Genomic DNA, 22,954 nt, shown 5'->3' with positions numbered 1-22,954 from the left:
ACAACGGATGAATGTGCCACCAATCGGACTGGCAAGTAGATTTTTCAGGGGGCAAGCGAAATTTCAGATATGCTTAGTATAAGTGGCTTTTATGCATAGATCGAACCCTGGTACAGCCACTATCTTCCATCTTAAACGGATATTCAGGGTTCATTCCGATACATCAAGAAGAAATAGATAAAAGCTATTCACTGAATAAATTGAGTTTAAGTTTTTTTTATTGGTTTAGAATAGATGTACAATATTTACAAGTATACACAATGTTTTACATTCACCTCCTATATTTTTGATACATAATCAGTATAAATTAAGAAACATCAATGAATCAGGTCGAAGGACATCGAGCACGTTGACACCAGAAAATACACACGCAGGATATGAACACACGTACCAACTACTGTATTGTGCGGTGCAAGTCGGATGTTTGATCTGAATTCTTTTATGAATCACAATAGATTGCTCTTAAATATTTCAAAATCTTTTAGCAAACCATTCAAGACAAGAACTTTCCATTTATCCTGATTGAGACATTTTAAACCCATTTATTCCATCAATATTTCAAATTAGTCTGTTATAAGAAACATTTAATTTTTTTCTTGGTACGAATGGTGGCGTGCTTATAACCAACTTGAACAGTAGTAAAATATTCCACGTTCGTTACTCTTGCAAGAATCAAACACAAAAGCATCCTAAAACATTCAATCCCTACAGACGTATAAAAAATATGTGTTCAGTAGACTCCATCTATAGCTGTTAATGCCGGGACATGCAGCATAGACAAATACTCGTATAGATCTTCGGAATTTGTCTGAATTCGGAATAGACGGCCACTGCGTTAGACACAGTCTACTGTATGACATCCACATTCAATAGAAGCTTGATAATAATACATAATCTTCATCACACACATCAACTCAATACTTGTTGGCAGGTATGTAACTATTATCACAGCAATGTCTACTACGCTTGAGTCAGTCAGACTTAAATCAGGCATAAATCTGCAGTCTGGATTTCCATTGCATGGCTTTTTTTCAATAAAATAACTAACTGTTTGTCTAGATTTTGCATTCTCCCCTGGCAGAGATTCGAAACCTGATGGCATCGAGAATCGCAGCGGTACGAAACCCTGCCACAATAGACCGAGGGCGCAGCTACATGCGCAGCTTAGATGATGTCATTATTAGCCAATCAGATATCCCGTTTTATTTTAGCCCGGGTTTTCCCATTTATAGTTCTTCCGTGAAATTTACCACAGTGATTATAAAATCAGCAATATGATTGGTGCCGTAAGTTTTCGTGCGGCAAAGCTACGCATGTACTTGCACACCCAGTCTACTGTGGCAGGGGTTCGTGCCGTGGCCGAGTGAAGCGATGCCATCAGGTCCGAATTCCTGCCGAGGGAGGATGAGCTTTCGTAGGAAAAAGTGTCTCAGGTGAAAAACTAGGGGTCCAGGGACACCATGCCCACTTGGGAAGTGGTTCCAAATGCTCAACAATCTAACAATTTCAATATTCAACGCCCCCTGGTGACCATATACAGAATCCAATGACCTTGAAACTCACCACAATCATAGAACATGTCAGCAGCTACGATTTTGTAATTGATTGTGATAACAAAATATGCCTCGTTACCACTTTAATATGGAAATACTAAGTTATTCTACTATTCAACGCCCCCTGGTGACAATATTCAAAACCCAATGACCTTGAAACTCACCACAATCATAGAACATGTCACGAACTATAACTTTGTAATTGATCATGGTAACAAAATATGCCTAGGTACCAATATAATAAGGAAATACTAAGTTATTCTACTATTCAACGCCCCCTGGTGACCATATAGAATAACTAATGGCCTTAAAACTTGCCACAATCATAGATGATGTCATGAGCTACAACTTTGCAATTGATTGTGGTTACAAAATATGCATTGATACGAATATAATATAGAAATACTAAGATATTGCATTATTCAACGCCCCCTGGTGGCCATATACAAAAACCAATGACCTTGAAACTCACCACAATCATAGAACACGTTATGAGCTACAAGTTTCTAAATGATTGTGGTAACAAAATACGCTTAGGTATCAATATAATGTGGAAAAACTTTTTCCCACTTACAAATGAGTACTGCTGACACCAAGATGGCCGCCAATTGCGTCATAATTGGCTGATGAAAAATACCTGTCTCAGGTATAAAACATCCCTTTCCAAAGAATACCCATCACAAATTGCAATGAGAAATGATAAACCAGTAGGAAGCTAATTTGGGCCAAAATTAACATTTTTGGGCACTGAAAAGGTCATAGGACGGCCATCTTGAGTCCGATCGACCCAATTTTTGTTATGCTGATGGGCCCTGGGGGAATTCACATATATCCAAAAGATCAAGGTAATTGATCAAAGGGTCTTCAAAATTTCCCTCAAAAAGTTCAAAAATGTGTAAAAAGTGCTGATTTTGGCGAACAACAATGGCTGCCAGTCGGCCATCTTGAATCTGACAGGGCCAGTTTTTGGGCTGAAGATGTGTCTAGGGTGGATACATGTGTAACCCAAATATCAAGACATTACCTTGAAGCGTCTTCAAAACTTCCCAAAATAACTGGATTCCGTCTACCGACGGACGGACGAACGGACGGACGACAAGTGAACGCAAAAGCCCGCTGGGACTAAAGTCCCAAGTGGGCTAAAAATGTAAGAATGGCGAAGTATCGAATGTCACAGTGTTTGTACGGACTGCAGATTCATAGCTGCAGTAAAAAAACCCTATCTCCAGAATAATTGGGCACATGTGTACGTCCATTGGGTTCAATTTGGGTTCTAGGTTTAAGGTTTTAGATTTAAATTCTTACGTACTTTAGTTCGTGAATATTCTATGAATTAAGCGAATAGCTCTCGTATAGAGTAGACATAGGGCCTACTTTCATTTCATTTCTTATTCAACTGTCACTACAATCTATCAGAGACTCTGACCACTAAAGCTGATGCATGCATTCGGTATATCGTATTTTGAGCAACAATTTAGTGGAATTCACAAAAAAGTCGTCTTTTTTATCTATTTGGTTCGACGGCGCGCGAGGTAGATGATGTATCATTGCACCGGTTGTTGGTTCTGCGTTTGTTGAGTTTCTGGAGCCGGCCTGAAAAAAAAAACATTAGTTACATGAAAAATACAATTTTGTCTTATTTTCTTTTTGATCTTAAAATAGGGATCGACCCTGTTATTTATTTAAGGACATCTTGGCCACGGTATTGAAGCCGTTTCTTCTGTACTCTAAAACTAAAGCTTGAAACCAACACCTCAGATATTCACCATTATAGTATGAGATGAATTTTAAGAACGTGTACCAATAACTACTGGTTTATAGATCAATTTCAATCAAAAGTGAGGATAAGAACCGTATGTGAGGTCTGGACTAATAAAGAAAAGACAGGTGATGTTTGAAGGGCTTGTGGCAGTAGATTAGTTGTGCCTGCATAATTGGAAGATATTTGATTTCAATGTTCAGAAGACGGAGAATGCTTCGAGGCGACGAAACCGAGTAAATATAGCTACCCCATCAACTTGATATTCCTGTTTTTTCAACATGTAATTTTGTATTAAATTATTTTGTTAAGATTTGTTATTTTGATTATCTGTCATACAAGTGTAGTACACACATTGTTAAAGAATAAACTACTGCCACTACTACTACTACTACTACATAATATTAAGTTCATGACGCTGGTAATTTGATCCCTCCATGTGCATCGTTTTAAAACAATTAGTGTCCAGTAATCGCATCAAAAGTAGGAAAGCGCAAGTTATCCGTATATCAGTACAGTACTTTCCATATATTCAATATTCAATAGGAAAGTTGTACGTAAGAGGGATAAATGACGGAATGCTCACCGAGGTTTCGTGATTTTTGACAGAAGACTGGCTATTTCTTTCTTTTCGTCGTAACTTTTCCACAGATCATACAACTGAAGTATGTATTTGGTAATCTCGAGCACCTGAAAAAATAACAAATCGGTCGGTATCTCAAATTTAAAAAAATTCCAAATTCCTCGAACTTTCCCTGATTTTTTTCTGAGCAGGAATGATATCGAAAAAGAGACACATTCGTTCGAAGCTACAAAAGCCTCCCTAGATACGGGCTTGGCTAGGACCTTGAACATTTTGTTGCTTTCAAATACCAGCTAATATCATACCTTGTCTAAGTCGACGCTTAATTCGGCGAACCAGTTTTTGTGGTCCTTGTTTTGTATCACACATGCCATGTACAAACACGCTGTAAGATGATCAATACACGTTCATGTTCATTTCGACAAAATTCATGATGACTTTGTAAAGTCACTGTGAGGAAAGTTTAAAACAAGAATAGATGGTGGCCTTCAGCTACGTAACAACCCTAGTCAATCTTGGTTGCAAGAAGCATTTGGCCAAAAACAGCCTAATAAGCAGGGGATCCAGTTCCACGGTTGTGGGCTTGAGTTTACTTCAAGTTGAAATTGGTACATTTTCTTTCAAATACATGTATGGAACTAGGTCCAGGGCCAAATTTCACAAAACTAATGGCATAAAATTCCTGCGTTAAAACAACCATTCAGCAATTGTAGGAGTTAATTATTGATAAGGTACCAAGAGAGGCCTTGGTGGTTTATGACCTTCAAAGTTCAAACAGAATGAATATTTACCTAAAGCTATAAGGAATGGTGGGTACATGAGGGAAACATCAGTCCTGAGACTATCATTGATAATACGCCTGTAAAAGAAATAAAAGTTTGTAGCTAGAGAAATGCCTTTTGACATGATTCTTATTCACAAGAAAACAATTATCGACAGTTTATCCGAGAAATACAAACCATGCAAGTTGAAGGAGCACTTCTTCATTACCGAGGTCGGATATATATTGCAATAAAGGTCTATATGGATGGTATATAATCAGGCTGCAATCCTAGAATCGAATCGAAATGAAAGATTAAAGCTCTAAGCAACTTGAATAGACTCGGTTTAGCGAATAAACCCTATAGACCTCAACCAGACAACATAATTTAAAGCAAGTTTCGCTTACTAACCATCATTTCGAGTAGATAAAATTCACATTCGAGCACATGACTAATACGATACTGGAATTCTTGTTGAAATGCGTGGAGGAATTTATTCTTCACTGAAATACAACAACACAACAAATATTTCAATCGTAACGCGGAAAATTTGAAACGTATTAAAGGAGTTTTTTGCACAGTAGTAATAGACATCACTCAATCAGGATTTTGAACAAACCACCCAGGCCCATGATAAGTTAAACGTCAAATTTTTCTCTTGATTCAATTTTTCAAATGCTTACCAACAGTGACGCAAGCAGATATCAATCGATTGTTAGATATCACGCCAAACTCCTGAAAAACAACATTCAAACAAAATTTCAAATTCACTCGCATAAAAATATCGGGTAATTTTCCTACCCGGGACTGAGTTCCATTTAGATTTGACTCGGAATTAACTGATTGAAAATGAACTAATTCTATTTCACGAAGTCTGCGGAACAAGATCCAGGGTGGATCATAGTCAAGGACAGTTAAACAGTCATAACTTAGATCTAAGACCTGTCAAAGACCATTTCAGTTCTATAGCCAAACTAACAATCAGACAAGTCTTAAGATTCAAGACCATTTTTTGACTTCAGTCACAACTGTTCAACAACTGGACCCAGATTTGTGAAGGGGTAGAACCCAGGACTCGATCAACTGTCGAATTGAAACCCTTAACCGACCGCAGAAATGGCACTGTTGGATTTTTGAACACAAATATTCAAAATTGCAAACATCTGTAGAGGTTTTTGGAAAATAGGGTCGAACTGAAGAAAAGTCCAGGTGAGGATTTCACAGTTATTGTCATTAGTTCATAGGAGGAGGTACAGTACTACTCACCTCGACTTTGGAAGCTAAGAATATCGTCGTCGGAGCCATTAAAACTGGATCAATACATTTCAATGAGTTCCTTGCATAGAATCGTTTGAAGTAGCACGTCGCCGTGGCAATTACTTGCTGACGCACTTTCAGTTGTTCGCCCAAAGCTTGAATAACTAAACAAAGCGTCAGATTGTTACAAGTATTTCAACTCTACTTTTAGACTTTTTCTATGACGTTGACTTAATGCAATGTACTTTTCTTTTTTTCCTGTCTCAATGCAGGGTTCACGATAGTATAAGACTGATACAAATGTAATCACTTTTAAGAACATTTGTAAGGCAAAAGGGATAGGGTCTTAACATCTAAGACTGCAGCCCTTGTCCTAATCCACTCTTTTTCATGTAGCGGTAATGTTTAGTCGGAGTTCTGTTCAGTTAAATTTTGTTATTACTCACAAGCAATTAACCTCGAACCTTGAGTGAGTTGAATTCTCAATCAAAAGGGCTGGAATAAACTTACAATTAGCGAAGAATATCATAATCTTCTGATAATTTTCTTCGCCGTCCGTTTCTGATTTGATATCTTCTTGGCGTTCCCGGACGAGATCTTGTTTGTCCAATATCCATTGTTGGCTGGAAAAGAGACTTTATAAGTAAGCGTCATGTGCAGAACCCAGTTCTACAGTACCACTAGAAAGACAGAGGCAAATTTGAAAATGAAGTTATTACATAAAATAATCTCAAAACTGTGTTACTATTTTCTACTCTCTGTCCGCTTCAAACATAATTTAACTCCACTTAAGTTCACTTGAACTCAGGAATGAAGATGAAATATAACAGCACGCAGACAGAGAGAGGGAAACCTATTTCTTTCATGTATCATGTATGTTAAGGAACGGAACTTTTACAAGTGAAAATCGTGAATTTCGTGCAATTAACTGAAACCCTGGGAAAATGGAAACCACAAATAATTGAAAATTTAAGGGGTTTAATGGTTGAGTGATTGATGTGAACGGAGGCCAAACAGACTACTGTTTTTCTAATCGACGCCTCTTTTCGAAGATTGAAACTTACAAATGTGAACTCTGCCAAAAGTTGCCAGCCATATTGAGACCAGGCGCTTCAGTTAACGGGCGTTGATCGTGAATTTACGGCGGTTAAATCATATTTTTCACCCTTATTTGTTCCTTTGCAGCAGTTTTTTCGATTGACACTAGATTGTAAGTGGTAGCGGTTATTTCGGACTCCTCAACATATTACAATTCAATCCAATTCAAAATATCTATATTACTCCGACATGACCTATTTTACATTGTTGGTTTTGTGCAATAAAGAATCGAATATAAAACATATGAAAAGTTCTAACAATTTTAATTGGCAGGAGACATATACATGTAGGCCTAATATACGTAGAAGACATAATTATATTACATGTGGATTTTTTTGCCGAGCCAAATTATTTTTTGTGTGTTGATTAGTATAAAACCAAACATAATGACTGTATGTGTGTATGTAAACTACGCAAATCGTGTGTCGTGTCGGTGTCCGTGAGGAATTGTAACACAATGAATGAGGTTAATGACTCGACACGTTTCGGGCCTGTGTGTGAACGGAGGGCCAGCGCAGCTAGCTACGATCCTAAAATATGTAATGCATCCACTTTTCGGGGATCTTTCAAGATCTTTATCGCTTTTTATTGCTACTAAAACAACAGAATTGCTTTTATGATGACAGCTATCGGGAGATAAAGCTAGTCAGCACCCATAATATATCAAGCATTTTAAATCGCGCGGGGTGTCACAAAATGGCCAAGTCAGCCAATCACTGATCGCTGTTCTATTCAAACCACAAATTTCTTTAAAACTTTCATAAATTGACCATCACTGACCAATTTAAACTTCTCGAATATGAGAACATATGAGAACGACATACTGCGCTTAGTGTCAGACCAAGGATTCACCATTGTAAATTCATAAATCGACCACATTGACCAATTCAAACTTCTCGAATATGAGAAAGAGTCACCACAAGTGATAAAAGTCAATTATATTTATTCAAAGAAAACTTATGGTAGAAACAACTATGAAATAAACAAAGCAGGGCCAAGCCCAAAGGGCTTCATTTGAATTAACCTTTGATTGTTGCTAAAAACTTCATGAAACAATTGAAAGGTTGTAATCATATTCATCATGAATCATATTTATTTTCATACAACAATTATAGAAAATGCCAGATTACGTGCTTGAGGAATTATAATGTAAGTTCCTCAACCACGATGACTGTATTACAAAAAAATCACATGAACCACTGAATTCTATACAACGGTGAAAAGTTGCCATAGGCCTGAACTAAACTAATAACAATTGAAGATTAATAACATGATGATGAACATGTATGTCGTTTATTCTTGTGACAACTATTATAGCTGCTAAATGACAGGTATTATACTCAAGAATTTTATCATATAAGTTCCTCATGAACAAACACGTGAACTGTATTGCAAAAACAGTTCAACATAAAAGCATTAATCTGAGAGATAAAACTACGAATTCACTCTAAAAAGCTTAAGATTAACAAATCCATCTTTAATTTCATAATTATTGACATTATTTTTATTAGAAAAATATAATTTTGCAAACTTTGCCTCATCTTAACTTAAAGATTTTCAAACATAATAAATTCGCTTGAAATAAGTATTCTGACGTTTTTTCTCCCAGCTTTGAAACGCATCAAAATAATTATACTATCAACAAAAATCAACAATGATATCGATGATTTTAAGTTTATAACTGTTTTACATTCGTGTAGATTGTATCAATCAGATTTTATTCTCCAGATTACCCCTAAAACAATCAATACAAAATGCCAGGCGAGTGCTCAAAGAAGTATACGTTCTTCTAACATTTGGGTTCTATTTCAAAAACAGCCCAACCATGGGACGTTACTAGGACAATTAACTAACTCAACCGACCTATGAGTCGAAACTAGGCAGTGGACACGATCATTTAAACAGCGTCACCAACCTAAAGATTTTATGTGACTAGGAAGGAACTAAAATCAGATTACAAAACAGAATGGCTGTTTACAAATTCATTAGTCCTCTCGAAAATAGTTCACCCAATCAATATGAAGTATTTGGATGAGATTTTATTGAAATATTCAAACGTAGGTAGTTCCTTCTAAGACAACAGAACCCTAATTATCCTAACTTCCATTTTGTTGAATAATTCATACACTGTTCTACCGCTACCAACAAGTAGACTGTAAAATTAGATCTGGTAAATTTCGTGAAGTACATTTCTGACTAGACCAGTTTGTACAAGTGTGAAGTTAAAAATCAATCATTACTTTTCTATACTTCGAAGTCCACTATTGTCTCTGTTGCTCCTTAGTGTTTATAAGATGCACTAGCTGCTCCTGAGTCGGTGTTTATACAATTCACTAGCTGCTCATCAAGGGTTTATACGATTCACTAGCTGCACCTCAAGTGTTTAGAAGATGTACTAGCTGCTCCTGAGTCAGTGTTTATAAGATGAACTAATATATTTGCTCCTCCGGAATCAGTGTTTATAAGATTCATTATTGTCTCTGCTGCTCCTGGATCAGTGTTTTTAAGATGCGCTATTGTCCATGCTGCTCCTCGAGTGTTTATAAGATCCGCTACTGCTGCTCCTCAATCAGTGATAGTAGAAATCCATCGTTGGGCGATAATTCGCTGCTGATGGCTCACCAATTTCTGTGTATCTCATGCTGGGCCTTTCCAGGTTCATGTTTAGCTGAAATGAATAAAAGAATGACACTTTCTTAATATCCTTTTATCATCGTCCTATGGTCAGTCATCTTCTTAATCATGGTGGGCCTGTTCAGATTAAGTTTACCTGGAATGAGTAAAAGAAAGACATTCTGTATGTAGTCATACAATTCTTTGATTAATTGTAATTGACATGTGTATCAACTTAACTTTCAACTTAAGATTGCCGAGCATCATTTTTTCATAGTCCTATGGTGTCTCCGTCATCTTCTCAATCATGGTGGGCCTGTTCAGATTTAGTTTACCTGAAATGATTAAAAGAAAGACATTCTGTACTCACACAATCCTTTGATTAATTGTAATTTACATGCGTATCAACTTTACTTTCTCAAGATTGCCGAGTTCAGTGTCGTCATCTTCTGTCCTCTTGGGGCGTCGTCGTCTTCTGTGGGAGTCCTGAAATAAAAAAGAACAGAGATGAAAACCTGGTACAGAACAAAACTAATGTCTGAAAGCGTCGGCTCCCCGACGCCGGTCATGTGCAGAGGATACCAGAAAAAGAGTCAGCCAGGAATTTGCTGCCCTCTACACACCCTCACACAGAACGCGAAAACCTGAATGACAACGCCTCACGTTCACGATCTAACTACAGGATGTACTGAGCGACGTTAGTAACTGACAAACCTGTACGATTGCTCAAGACAAAAATAGCGCAGTACAACCAGATTGCCCGAATTGAGATTCAGGATCTCAACTAGCACTCAAAGGCGTGACAAGAGATTTCATCCCTGCCCGAGGTGGTCACAAGGACACAATGAAACCTAGCACTCCCAAGCCAGACAAGAGACTTCATCCCTATCCGAGGTGGTCACAAGGACACAATGAAAACCAGTACTCAAAGGCAGACAGGAAAATTAATCCCTGTCCGAGTGGTCACAAGGACACAATGAATACTAGAAATCAAAGGCAGATAGTAGACTCAATCCCTTACCCGACTCAATGAATACCAGAAATCAAAGGCGAGACAGTAGACTCCATCCCTCATCCGAGTGGTCACAAGGACCAATGAATACTAGTGGCGTGACAGTCCAGTATAACCACTCCATTTTCACCGCGAACATCCGACAGATTTGCCCGTCATTAACGTCGCCAAGCACACTCTGCAGTTAGATAATGAACGTGAAGCAGTTGTCGTCCTGGTTTTCGTGTTCCGTATGAGGGCGTGTAGAGGGCAACAGTTCCTGACCGACTCTTTTTCTGATATCTTCTGCACATGACCAGCGAAGGAGCCGACGCTTTCGGACATTAGTTTTGTTCCATAGAACGTTGAAAATCGACAGAGAAATCGGCCCTGAAAAATATAACGGATTAGACGCTGAAAAACAGAATGGATTAATAAACACAGAACAGTACAGGACAGCACACGGACGGACAGTAACACATAAAACATCGAGACGTCGTTCTTTATATAGAAAGAACCAGCTAGTAGAGCGCAGCGTAATCGCAAGGATGATCGCCAGGATGATCGCCATGATGAACGCCAGGATATTCGAAATCATGTCTGCACAGTGTGAAGATCAAGAGATGAATAACCGGCTTAGTGATTCTACCCACCGTCGACCGGTGACGTATTTCAATATTGGCCAATCGGCAGCCGCGCTGTTGTCTCTGGTCGTTGAAAGGGTTTACATTGAAGTTTGTTGACCGTTCCGCTGTTACACACGCCGGGCGATCGTGACCACCTCTATAGTACATCCAGCATATAGACCGGGCACACGGGTACCATTGAATATTGATCAATAGAAATATCTCTGAACATTTCGAATTGTCGAAGTTACCGCATGATAAAACACTGACGCGACGTCACATTTATACACCCGGCATATGGAATAAACTTGATCGAAAACTAAAACAATTTAAATCCCCACTGCTATGCTGCGATGATGCCGCCATGAAAATAAACTAGTCGTTTTCTGACCCTTGGTTGCAACGAAGTCTGTTTACCATTTACCGACGGTTACTACGTAACAAAATACAAAAAACATCAACCTACTTAATTATATGAAATGAACGTAAATTTCCTCAAATGGTGAACGCAGTTGGTAGACTACTGAAGAGGCTGGCCTACTTTCTAAATGAATTATAACGCCCCGCTGAGATGGGGCTAGAATAATGGATTTAAAAAAAAACAAAGTTTAGTTCAACTGCCAGTCCTTTCTGAAGACTTATATCAGGTATCTACAACAACAAAAAATGATTGAGCTAGGCCACCCGGCCTGAAATGCCCTCAGAAGTCGAAAGTTGAAATAGACAGTACCGTACCAGCGCCGGGCCGCCCCGGTCGGGCTGCATACGCGAAACGCCTCAAGTTTATCAATCATCTTTATTCCCCCCCCCCCCCAAAAAAAAAATTCATACAATAATCGGGTTTTTTAATATGAATGTTACGGTGCACTCGGTGTAATTCATTCAATATTTGATTATATATATTTGAAATCAGCAAGGGCTGATGAGGCTCCGCTAACTGGGAGAGGCACCGATTATTCAAAATATCGACGAGAAAAGTCATCCTTTCTCGCATCGAATTTTAACTATATTATGTACCTTGTTTTGAAATCGGAGCCGTTCGGCACTCGCGTCACTAGTCTTTCTTCGTGATCGTTTGGTTTTCAGTATCGCCGATCTCCCTGTCTAGTCGAGCATGATCGTCGAACTCTTGTAATATGTTCACTTCGGTCGGCGGCCGGGGCACCGCCAACAACGGTCAGATCGCGCTATTAAGTCAAAGCCCCCTCACCACGAGCTACTACGATAGCACGGAATGCCATATATTTGGTACCAAATGTAAAGGATCTTCTGGATGCAAAACGAGTCCTTTGATCTCTGACCTTGTCCTCTCGTGGCCGCAAAAGAAGAATAAGTTCTTTGTTTACAATTTCATTCATTTATTTACAGTTTTGTACATCACGAAATTCGCTTTTAGCTTGGAGTAATCCAAAGGAATGATGCATATGTTAATACATCTCTAAGCACACGTAGGCTATTAAAGTAATTAATGCAAAGATTAGCAAAATATTATTTTCCACTAACATTACGAAAGTCGTTAAAGCACTAACATGGCATTACAGCACATTAATCTTTTGAAATAAGTTCAATGTTGCATGAACAAAACGAGACAAAGGCTAAATAAAAATGATACCTTGTTTCTCCTAATCGGCCGGTTCACTTTTGTTAAATGCAATAAAATTCGTTATCAGTTCATTTCTATAGCTGCCGGGAGTGTGATGGTTTGCTTGATCATGATTTAAAAACATGGACAGGATACGTAGCTATATGCGATCAGCTGGGTCAACTTTTGAGCCATGCAGAAAGGAGAAACAATCAATTTTTTTAGCCTAATCCATTACACAAGCTTCATAATGAGCCACTTGATATTGCCTGAAAGATTTGCGGAAATTAAGTCAACACAACGACGACAAAGCACTGGCATTAGAACACAGCAATGACCCTACCATTATTACACATACATGTACAAACTTAGTCAAAATAGATTCAAGTTATCACATTACTGAACTTTTGTCTCTATTTTTGAGTCCCAATTTGTAATGGATAAATTTACTTAGTCTGAATACCAGACGATCAATTGGTTGTTTGGGAACAATCACTAGGTATTAGACCATTATGTTGATATGTGCTTACTTTACTAAGGGCCCCCTAATCGGCTAGTTCAGTCAGCATCAGGGGATCTATTCATAAAAGGCTCACTCTCAAGGATGCTCAACTACAATGCTCATTAACTGCTAAAGACAGTGTTTTCAAATACCTCAGTGGTATAACACTGTTTACATGTCGTCAGTTATACATGTATTTAAAACCGTTGTAACCCTCGAACACAGTACAGCCTCTACCACAATTACCGAACTACCACAATGGTAAATCGGTTTTTGTTTTCAACTGTGTTTTAAACTTTTCCTTCAATTCGACTTTCTTCTTAGCTTTCATTTCACTAAGAAAACTTTCTAGTTCGTCTAACGTCGGCTTTTTCGATTCATCCTCTTCTTGCACTATTTCACTGCTGGGTGCCGCCGATTTTGATGCAACAACATCATCATCCTTTGAAAATTCTTCTTTGGTTCTAGCCACATCGCCTGGTTTCATAGCAGGGATCACCGGTGTTTTATCAGTAGACTTCCGCCGAGTAACTGGTACTGATTTCTTCGCTATCGGCTTTTCACTAGAAGAACTAAAGCAAAAGGAGCAGAAAGTTTTAGAAATTAGAAGTAACTCATGCACACCTGCCTCTGATGCAGTAAAAATGTGGCCCAAGACCCACCGCGATCAAAAAATCAACGTTTTTCCAATTTTTGATCGTCCAAACATCAAACCTCTGTTCAGGACCTTACCGCAAGTATATTCAATTTAAGATGAACTAACAAATTGACTACAAAAGCCAGATCTCAGTTATATCAGTGATTGTCAAGAGATCAACAGTGTTCAGAATTAACAAATGGACAACTACAAGGTGCAAAAAAAAACATTCTAAAATTGTTTCTAAACTTTTATGAAGCGATTGTCAAACTTCACGCTACAATTGTGATTAATCTGGGCTGCACATTGATACCAGTTTTTGCATGAGTGAATAAACCAGATATCTTTCCAATCTTCATATAATGAATCTAAAAATTGAGTCAAACATCGTCCACTTACCTTTTATCGCTGCTGTTACTTCTAGACTTGCTTCGTTTTTTAATGCTACGCGTGACCAGTCTGTTTCTACTAGTACTACGTGAAGGTCGACGTCGTCGTCCTCGACTCCTGCTTCTCGAGTACCGTCTTCTATCTCTACTACGACTTCGAGAATATTTTCGACCGCGACTCCGGCTGCTGTAAGAATATCCTCGGCTCCTATTTCTGCTTCGGCTACGCAACGCTCTCCTACCTCTACTTCTGCTTCCGGAGCGACTTCTGCGTCGGAATTTACTCCGAGAGCGCCGTCTATGTCTACTTCCACTTCTGGAGTTTCTCCCTCGACCTCTGCTCTTACTCCGCGATGATCGCGATTGCGAAGAAGATGACGACAACGATGATGATGACGATGCACTTCTACGAGGCGTTAGAGATTTACTCCTCGATCGACGCTTGAACATCTCTTTTAAAGGCTTTTTCTCAACGAGTGACGTCGGAGGGTCCGTCAACGGTGCGAACCGACTGCCATCTGAAATAGGTTTAATCTTAATGGTGCGTGGCAGCATGCCCGTTTGACTAGGTTTCATTTTCTCCGCGCTCGGCTTCTCGCTTTCCTTCTTCCTTAGCTCCATGGTTTTCACTTCAGTCGATCCTCTTTGTTCCGCCAGAGGTTTTACGTTTACTCGACGTATTTCCGGTTCATTGAGCTCATCCTCATCGTATATACAATCACCCTTTACCGACTGACTCTTTTCCCTTGAATCGCCGCCATCTTGCTTAACTCCGGTGAAGCGTTTTTCTCCGTCGGCTCCGACTGAAATTTGGATTTTACCGAACTGTTGCCGTCGGTACTCCTCGCGAAAACCGATCTCTCGTTCCAAACTACAATCGCGTTTGAGTTCGAGCGTCGATTTCAACGGTGCCGCCGATACTTTGCGCGTTTCTTCGTCATCCGGTTTGCGTCCGATCGAAATTTTCCTTTCCTCCTCTGGAGAACTCGAACGCACACGACTATGAGGCGACGGCGATTTATGTACCGGAGACCTCGACGCCGTTCTCGAAGGCGAAGCTGATCTCGTTGAAATGCGATGCTTCATCTGACGACGTCGCGTTGTTTGGAAAGGTGACCGCGAATCTCTCGATGACGAACGAGATTTCGATTTGCGAACTCGTCTCGAATGATCGGACCGACGACTCGTCTCTCGACTACTTCCCTCGTCTTCTTCCCTCTTTATTGTCTTTGTACTAAACTTCGTCTCGTTTTTATCGTAACCTGGATCTTGTTTTTCTAATTTAATGTCGACTTCCCTCCACCCAGCGCGGCCGCGATCATCTTCTTTTTCTTTTTTGACGACGAATCTACTTAATTTCTCTTCGTTTTCCTGTTTTACGGTAAATTGACCTTTTTGAGATGCCGCGGTCTCGCCTCGAATCCTTTTCCTCGATACATCTCCGAGACCGACGTCGTGATCGGTTTCCATTTTCTGAGACAGCTCCGGGTTAAACAGCTCCTGTTTGCTCGAATCATCAATAGCTACATTCGACAAATATAAACCCCTAGAATCATATTCGTTCGATTGCCAATGCAACTGCGAACTATCGGCTGCCATAGCTGCATGCGAACTGCTCTCTTGCGCGAAACTCGACATCCAGTACGCCTGAACGTCGTCCCTCATTTGACTAGTTCCGGTGCCTATTGTCGGAATCTGCTGAATGTTCTCAATTTTAGGCACCGTCGTCGCAGAATTCGCGCGATCGCTTCGATCTCGTTTGCTGCTCGAGCTGCGACGGGGCGTCGGCGACCTCGAACTTCGGCTAGAAGAACTGGAGTACGACGACGAACCTGACGAAGACGATGATGAACTCGAACTACTCGACGATCTTCTCCGTTGCCTAGATTTGTCGGACAACGCTCGACCGGTCGTTGACCGCTTCTCCGATGTTTTCTCTGCCTGTATTGAGACACCGGGTTCAGCTTTAACAGCGTACTTCGGCGGCAGCTCTGAATTTTGCGACGCTCGTTGTCGAGCGACGTCAAACGCTTGACTTTGCTCATTGCTGGGATAATTCGGCCAACAGCTCATATACGCCTGTCCCGGATACGCATAGGGATACTCGCCGCTGAAGTTTCGACTGTGATACAAATTAGGATCGAAGGTCTGGCTTTTTTCACATTTGTCTTTCATCGTATCGTGTTGTTGTTGGATATTCGAAGGAAACCGATCTTCGTCTTTCGGCAGCTTATCACCACCGGCGCCACCTTCCGAACTACCATAGAGATGTTTCTCTAAATCATCGATGTCGTCGGTCGGGTTTTTATCAGTTCGTCGCCACGACGACGACGGATCGGGGTTCGCTTGTTGTTGTTGTTGCGATCGCTCGCGTTCTTCCTCTTTGTATTCTTTCTCGTAGAATTTATATTCGTACGTCGATTCTTTCTTTCGTCCCTTGTAACAATGCTTCTCTTTGTATTCTTCGATCTTCGCGTATTTATCCGACAGACGTTTCTTCTCGCCGGCCGACGGCGATCGCGACGTTCTCCGATCGGTCGGTTTTGACGATTCTCGTTCGTCTCCGACTCCCGGAATGCCGCCGCCGTCGTATCGCGAGCTGCCGCGCCCGTCCCAAAACTCCTGATTCCGACGCTTCGACTTCTTCGATCTGTTTTCGTTTTCCGGCGTCGAAGAGTCGCCGGACTTCGGATAAGATTTATGATTGGGCGATGTCTCCCATGACGTATCGTGGGCTTTACGCCGTTTAGGAGACAGATTTCCATCATCCGATTCGCTGCCACCGCGTTTTTTCTTCCGTCTGAAAGACAAATAATTTGAAATGCTCAGTAAACAAATCCTCACTCGGCTAACTCGCAGGGTTAGGGGCGGATCCAGTGAGATGACAATAACCTTTGACATGAGTTGCATGATGTGACTGGAAAAATAGGCATCAAACAGGATCTATCCTTTTCAGACATTGCTAAAAACCCAATAAGATCGCTCTGTTTGAATTCAGATCTTACGTGGCCAGTATAATTGCTCTTGAAGGCAAGCCAATTCCAAGGCAAACGGTCATCGTGACGTGAATTTTAGTTGTAAGATTTATAAAAGTTTGTCCTCGGTAGGGATTACGATAGAGATCTATGTCTCTTATTCTTAATATGGGACTCTACACTATCTTCCAACATGGACAGCGTGTAACATCGATGGATTCAATTGAATTAACCCCTTTCAGTGCTGACTAATTAATACCGTATAGTGCTGAGGACAATTTGAAAATTTTAAAAAATTCCACCCTAGTGTGTTGAATAACGGGAATACCACTATTAAGCGTCTACACCGCGGCGCAGTGTATCGTTAGTTACTAATATTTCACTGTGTTTGACAGGTGCTGCCATCTTTCAATAGAGATAAAAACTAATTACTAATTACACCAATACACCGCAGTGCGGTGTACTAGCAAAATCCATCACCGATTCATACCCCGCACTGCAGTGAAGACGCACTGAAAGGGTTAGGCGGGTTCTACTGTACTCGCTGATAAACTTTATGTCTTCAAAACATCAACTGATAATTACGTCGTACCTGTGTACTTTATCTTCTTCGATCAATCGTTTCAACTTCTCTGCTGTTTTATCCAGCCCGGTTTTATCGCGTTGCCCGGCACCGGCAGGTGTCTTCGCGTCCGTAGGCTGATGTGTCTCGGCAGGAGGGGGCGGTGGAGATTGATTTCTAAATGACGACGGTTCATTATCCGGACTTGAATCCTGCGCGAATAAGAACAGAAGTTAGGAAGTACCGTACAAAAGAAATTACCTCGTTAATTATTTCTGCCTATTCCATTCTCATTCCAATTCTTAATTTGCCAACATTACATATATCATCTACATAGTAAATACAGTGGAACTTCATGACAATGAACTTCGCTGAACCAGAAAGTCTGTTGGTTATAACCAAAAGTTTGTTATATCTAGTATAAAATGATCACAATTATCTTATTTGGGACAATATTCTAGATTCTTTAGCTTTGAGAATGGCTCGATTGAATTCGGCCATTTAATCAATATCCGCCATTCACAGAAGAGACAACTCTCAAGAGGAGACCAATTAAATTCATTAAAGACCGATGCTGGACAGGAGCGGTCTCATTGACAGGTGTACAATGGCAGAGAAGTTTTCATACAAACAGGCCACTGGTCGCTCGCCAATCCAAGGTTGATGGGCTGAGTTTCATAGAGGTGGAAGAAAGATAGTCCCTGGGAACATTTTGAAATCTGTCAGTTATAACCATGGTTTCTCATTGTTACTATGGTGGTTGTCACCCAGATTGAGGATTTACCCCTAGGGATAACTTTGATACTCACTCTATGAAACCGGGCCCTGGTTTTTGAAAAGAATAAGCCAAATCAATCTTGGCAGCTCCGGGTAAGGTCGAATGTTTACTACTCGTGAAAAATAAGGTGTTTACATGACAGACTAAATGGATGTGCCCAAATCAATGGCTTGATATTCAAATCATACCTCGTTATTCTTGGTTTGTTCCAATTCGTCGATGCATTCTTTCGCTTCGTCGAATTCCTTATTAATAACCAGAGCTCGTCGGTAAAAAGCCATCGCATCTTTGTAGTTTTTCATTTCTTGTAAGCTACAATTCAATCAAAACAAAGACTTAAACTTAACTCAATTCGAAGGGATACTGGCACCGCCATTGAGGCAAGCGAGGAATAGTGAAACCTCTCTACAGTGAATGCTCCAGAAAAAAACACTCACAGAAACATCTTTCAGAATTCTTTCTACATTTCAATTAAAATCCAATCCAATTTTAAAACAACCTTCAACTAGAACATGGCTAAGCCACATTTCTCCCTTTGTATGCTGAAATTGATCTTTGGGTTAATGATTCAATCATTCGGTTCCTGAAGAGCTGTTCCATGTGAAACATGAAATGGAAACACAAAGACTACACGAGAGATTCTCTCACCTTCTTCCATACGCGACCAGCGTTTGGCAGATATACTTTCGAGCGTTCACATGGTGAGGATTCAGTTCGAGCGCCTTCTCAAAATCTTCTATCGCTTTCAGGTAGCTCTCGTTATTGGCGAAACTAAGAGAAATAATAAACAGATTTGAGTAGAGTTTCTTCTTCATCCCAAACCAGCAACCACTCATTCGCGCGGATTAGAGGAAGATTTTTCCTTCGACCAAGGAACTCAACTACCACCAGGGGAGAGTATCATAGTAACAATGCACTTTTAATTGTCATTATGTCAACTATTACTTGTTTAAATCTAAGCAAACTTTTGAACAACAGGACCCAGGATCATAGAGTAAGCTCTAAAATGAAAAAACTACTCTCAAATAGAAATTTTAGTCAGATCTGGATTTCTCTACTTACAGGGCACCTTTCGCGACGAGAGCCTCAACATTTTGCGGGTCGATTTTCAAAGCCTTGTTCAAGTGTTGTATCGCCTCAGTGCAGTTTCCCGCCTTGAATTCTCGCACGCCATCCGCGACGCTTCTCAACGAAAACTTGTACGACTGCGTTTTCTGCAACGAGTCGGCGTATTCGTGCTTCGGTATTTCTAACCGTCGCAGTCCTCTCATCAACGACGGCGGCGCGCTTTCGTCGAGGCGGAAAAAATTTCCTAAATACGCGACGTTGTTCTGGTTGTTGAACGACGAAGTCGTCTCCAGCATTCGACTGTAAGATTTTCCGATCACCGACTCGCTTAACCTGAACAACAACATCGTAAGGAGTCATTCATTTATTACGTACGCATTAGGGGAGGGGTCAGTGCAATTGCGTACTGTAATGCTTAATGTATATGAGAAAATGGCCGATTTTGCGTACAGAGGGGGAAGGGGGGTTGAAAAATTCAAATTTTATGCGTACATTTAAATAAATGATGCCTAAATACGTTTCAGAATTGAGAATCATGTGAGGTCCGTGAATGTTGAGACTTCATCGAGAAAATCGGGAAGTTCTAGACAATTTGGGAAAACGAACAAGAGCCTTTAGAGCAGGCTGTCGAAGTTCGGACCGGTAAAATAAATCTAGCATTGCAAATACAAATCCAAATTGAAACTACTCTTTGTTAAGAACATCTACAGGGGCAGATCTAGGCAAATCGGAATACGGTGAAAAGATATTTTTCAGATATAGCAGCCATGTCATTAGATTACTACTGGGGTCCAGCCAGTGCTTGAAAATATCTGTTTATATGGCTATAGACAAGTAAAATGTATCTAATATCTTACCGATAATGCAAAGGCATTTCTTCGTTATCATCGAATACTCCCTGAAAAATAGTAAAAATACTTATACAATCAACATTGCTTAATCCAGATCGCGATTTTGATTTGATCAGGATGATATCTATGGTTCAACTACATGCCTTTATAAATGTATGTTGAATTATATGATAATTAATCTAAATGTATCGCACACTAAATTTGGTTCAAGATTATCTGCATAACTGTAAGCAGGATCCGTGTGTGCGTAGATATTCTAGCATTATGTATGAAAACTCAAAATAACGTCGATGATTTCACATTTGGGCAGTTTATCGACCAGATCATATATTCAAAAAGAAAATGGAAATTTTCTAACCTCCAAATTATTCTTCAATGAACAGCGCAGAAAAGAAATTTCATCGATATATTTACCAGTTTGAAGGTACGTTGAGTTTCGGCGAGGGCGTGCGGATGCATCGAGAACGTCAGGCGTCCGTCTGCTACGCCGATGACGATAACTCTCACTTTATCTTTGATCTTGATCAAATCGAGCGGATCTTCGTGCGCGTAATACTTCGGCAGCTCGCGCACCGGACAAAATCCCTGAAAAACAACATGAATAAGGTTAGCGTCTACAGGCATCCGGCTCATCAAGAGATGTGATTTGCCTAATTCCTGACATACCACTATTCGTGTTTGGTCGAGATATCTCGCTTTACCAGCGTCCATACATAACACTTGTATCGTCAGTCCGCTGTCTTGCACCGACAAAACGCTTCCGATTAGAATGTCGCCTTTTCGAATACTCTGGAAATAAAACATACAAGACAATAATATCAGATACTGCCTGAGGGTGGCAGCAAGCTCTGGCAAAAGTGAGCATTTGTCAAGCATTTTCTAGACTGAAAAGTTTGAAGCAAACTGTTAATTGATTATAGCTAGCCTGTGCAGTTAACTCCCGCTTGCCTTGGATGTTTCAGGACCAATCATGGGGCAGGGAGCAGTCATTATCATGATCTATTGGAGCGAGAAATTTGTAATATATTATCAGGCGGAGCACACGATAATCTGAAGCATTTCAAATCCTGGGTAAACAGAGTCAGTCTACTATATTCTGAAACCAGCATCACAAGGGTATAAGATAGTAAACAAACATATGTACCTTCATGAAGTGGTTCTTCCGATCGGCAGCGCTTAAATCCATAAAACTTTCCAATGGTGGCAACACAACGTATAGTTCTAGAATTAATCATAAAACAAAAACATTCACAATTCAGTCGCATTGAACAACGAACATTCTTCAATCGATATCAAAACATGACTGATATTTCAGGTGCTTGTATCAATAGGAGTTACCATTGATGTTTAAAGGTTAACTGAATATTCGTGACGTATTTGTAACTTCAATACAGATCAACAATAAAAAACAGTCACTCAGAAATAGTCGAACTACTCGTTTGACAGAATAATTCATTGTAAATGGCGATATTACCTTTTTCGTCCAAATCCGATATCGGCAGAGCTGGAGAAGGCTGTTCCAACTGAGACGGATGAAACAACATGTCGGCTTTACGCGCGATAAACTGCTGAAATTTCTTACGTTGATCCTCTTCCCTATGAATTGTTTAAATCAAAACACCATGTCACAAATGATCAGTTAAACTTACATTTTAAGAAAAGGTTTTCTCATACTAGCTAAATAAGGACGAAATACCAGGCAGATGATAAGGACTGTGAAGTAAGTTTTCAAAGTGATGAACAAAAATATTATGCAGGAATAGTAAACCTGCTAAGTTTGAGCAACTGAACCATGATTTTTCACGCATTTCCGAGAAAAGTCAGATTTCCCCGCAGTGAAGATTACTCCGGAGTTCTTTTAGATAACTGTAGCCCTATTTCTTATAAGTACTTACTTTCCGCCAAACAGTGAAGTAATTCCGGTACCCATCAGACTGGGTAACGCGGATGAACATGATTGTTCTCGGTGTATTAATTCTAATAACTCGAGCCCGTGACATTCGACTGCGGCTTCAATCAGTGAACTGTCTAAATGCGATATCATTGATGCCATGTCGGCTGGCGTTCTTCAGAATGCTGCTAGATCATAAAACAATGAGCTACTGAAAAGAGATTTTGTGTGATAAGTCGGCAACCAAACTGAAGTGTAAACGGACTGTAGTTAGGACTGGCAGTAGACCTAAATCATCATTTTCTAATCCATTTGAAACTGTATTGAAGGATATCCAAAATTGCAAAAAGTCTTCACTGAAAGGGGTTAAATGAATTTAAGTGCCGTATTCAATCGGATTAAAGTATTCAATCTAAATGAATGTAACACACAACTGTCACAACAATCATGAGGCGCAATGAACATCTCATTTCACCGC

At 40.0% G+C, this 22,954-nt stretch overlaps 2 protein-coding genes across 2 annotated transcripts; both read right to left on the bottom strand.

The window, feature by feature from the left end:
* Window positions 1-208: 208 nt before the first annotated feature.
* Window positions 209-7,124, bottom strand: LOC141910987 (cyclin-C-like). The gene is made up of 10 exons (XM_074801910.1): window positions 6,978-7,124; window positions 6,424-6,536; window positions 5,923-6,077; window positions 5,340-5,391; window positions 5,068-5,159; window positions 4,855-4,946; window positions 4,687-4,754; window positions 4,201-4,280; window positions 3,899-4,002; window positions 209-3,146 (listed from the first exon to the last, which is right to left on the bottom strand). The coding sequence occupies exons 1-10, from the start codon at window positions 7,007-7,009 to the stop codon at window positions 3,098-3,100; spliced, it is 837 nt and encodes a 278-aa protein (XP_074658011.1). The 5' UTR covers window positions 7,010-7,124; the 3' UTR covers window positions 209-3,097.
* Window positions 7,125-12,589: 5,465 nt separating this feature from the next.
* On the bottom strand, window positions 12,590-22,175 carry LOC141910990 (uncharacterized). The gene is made up of 11 exons (XM_074801913.1): window positions 22,060-22,175; window positions 21,730-21,806; window positions 21,252-21,374; window positions 21,000-21,170; window positions 20,592-20,632; window positions 19,729-20,067; window positions 19,315-19,437; window positions 18,855-18,978; window positions 17,919-18,100; window positions 14,362-17,151; window positions 12,590-13,897 (listed from the first exon to the last, which is right to left on the bottom strand). Exons 1-11 carry the CDS (start codon window positions 22,127-22,129, stop codon window positions 13,576-13,578), a joined length of 4,362 nt encoding a protein of 1,453 aa, XP_074658014.1. The 5' UTR covers window positions 22,130-22,175; the 3' UTR covers window positions 12,590-13,575.
* Window positions 22,176-22,954: the final 779 nt, after the last annotated feature.

The sequence above is a fragment of the Tubulanus polymorphus genome, chromosome 9 (assembly GCF_964204645.1).
Source record: "Tubulanus polymorphus chromosome 9, tnTubPoly1.2, whole genome shotgun sequence".
Lineage (NCBI taxonomy): Eukaryota > Metazoa > Nemertea > Palaeonemertea > Tubulaniformes > Tubulanidae > Tubulanus > Tubulanus polymorphus.
Note: the sequence above shows the minus strand (reverse complement) of the source record. Positions and strands in the feature narration are given on the sequence as shown.

Coding starts and splice junctions, on each gene's coding strand:
- LOC141910990 (XM_074801913.1), bottom strand. CDS start 22,129: ATGTTGTTTCATCCGTCTCAGTTGGAACAGCCTTCTCCAGCTCTGCCG. Junction 20,068..20,591: donor GAAATGCCTTTGCATTATCG/GTAAGATATTAG, acceptor GTTGTTGTTCAG/GTTAAGCGAGTCGGTGATCG. Junction 18,101..18,854: donor AACAAACCAAGAATAACGAG/GTATGATTTGAA, acceptor TTATTCGCGCAG/GATTCAAGTCCGGATAATGA.
- LOC141910987 (XM_074801910.1), bottom strand. CDS start 7,009: ATGGCTGGCAACTTTTGGCAGAGTTCACATTT. Junction 4,755..4,854: donor GTGCTCCTTCAACTTGCATG/GTTTGTATTTCT, acceptor TTTCTTTTACAG/GCGTATTATCAATGATAGTC. Junction 3,147..3,898: donor TCAAAAATCACGAAACCTCG/GTGAGCATTCCG, acceptor TTTTTTTTTCAG/GCCGGCTCCAGAAACTCAAC.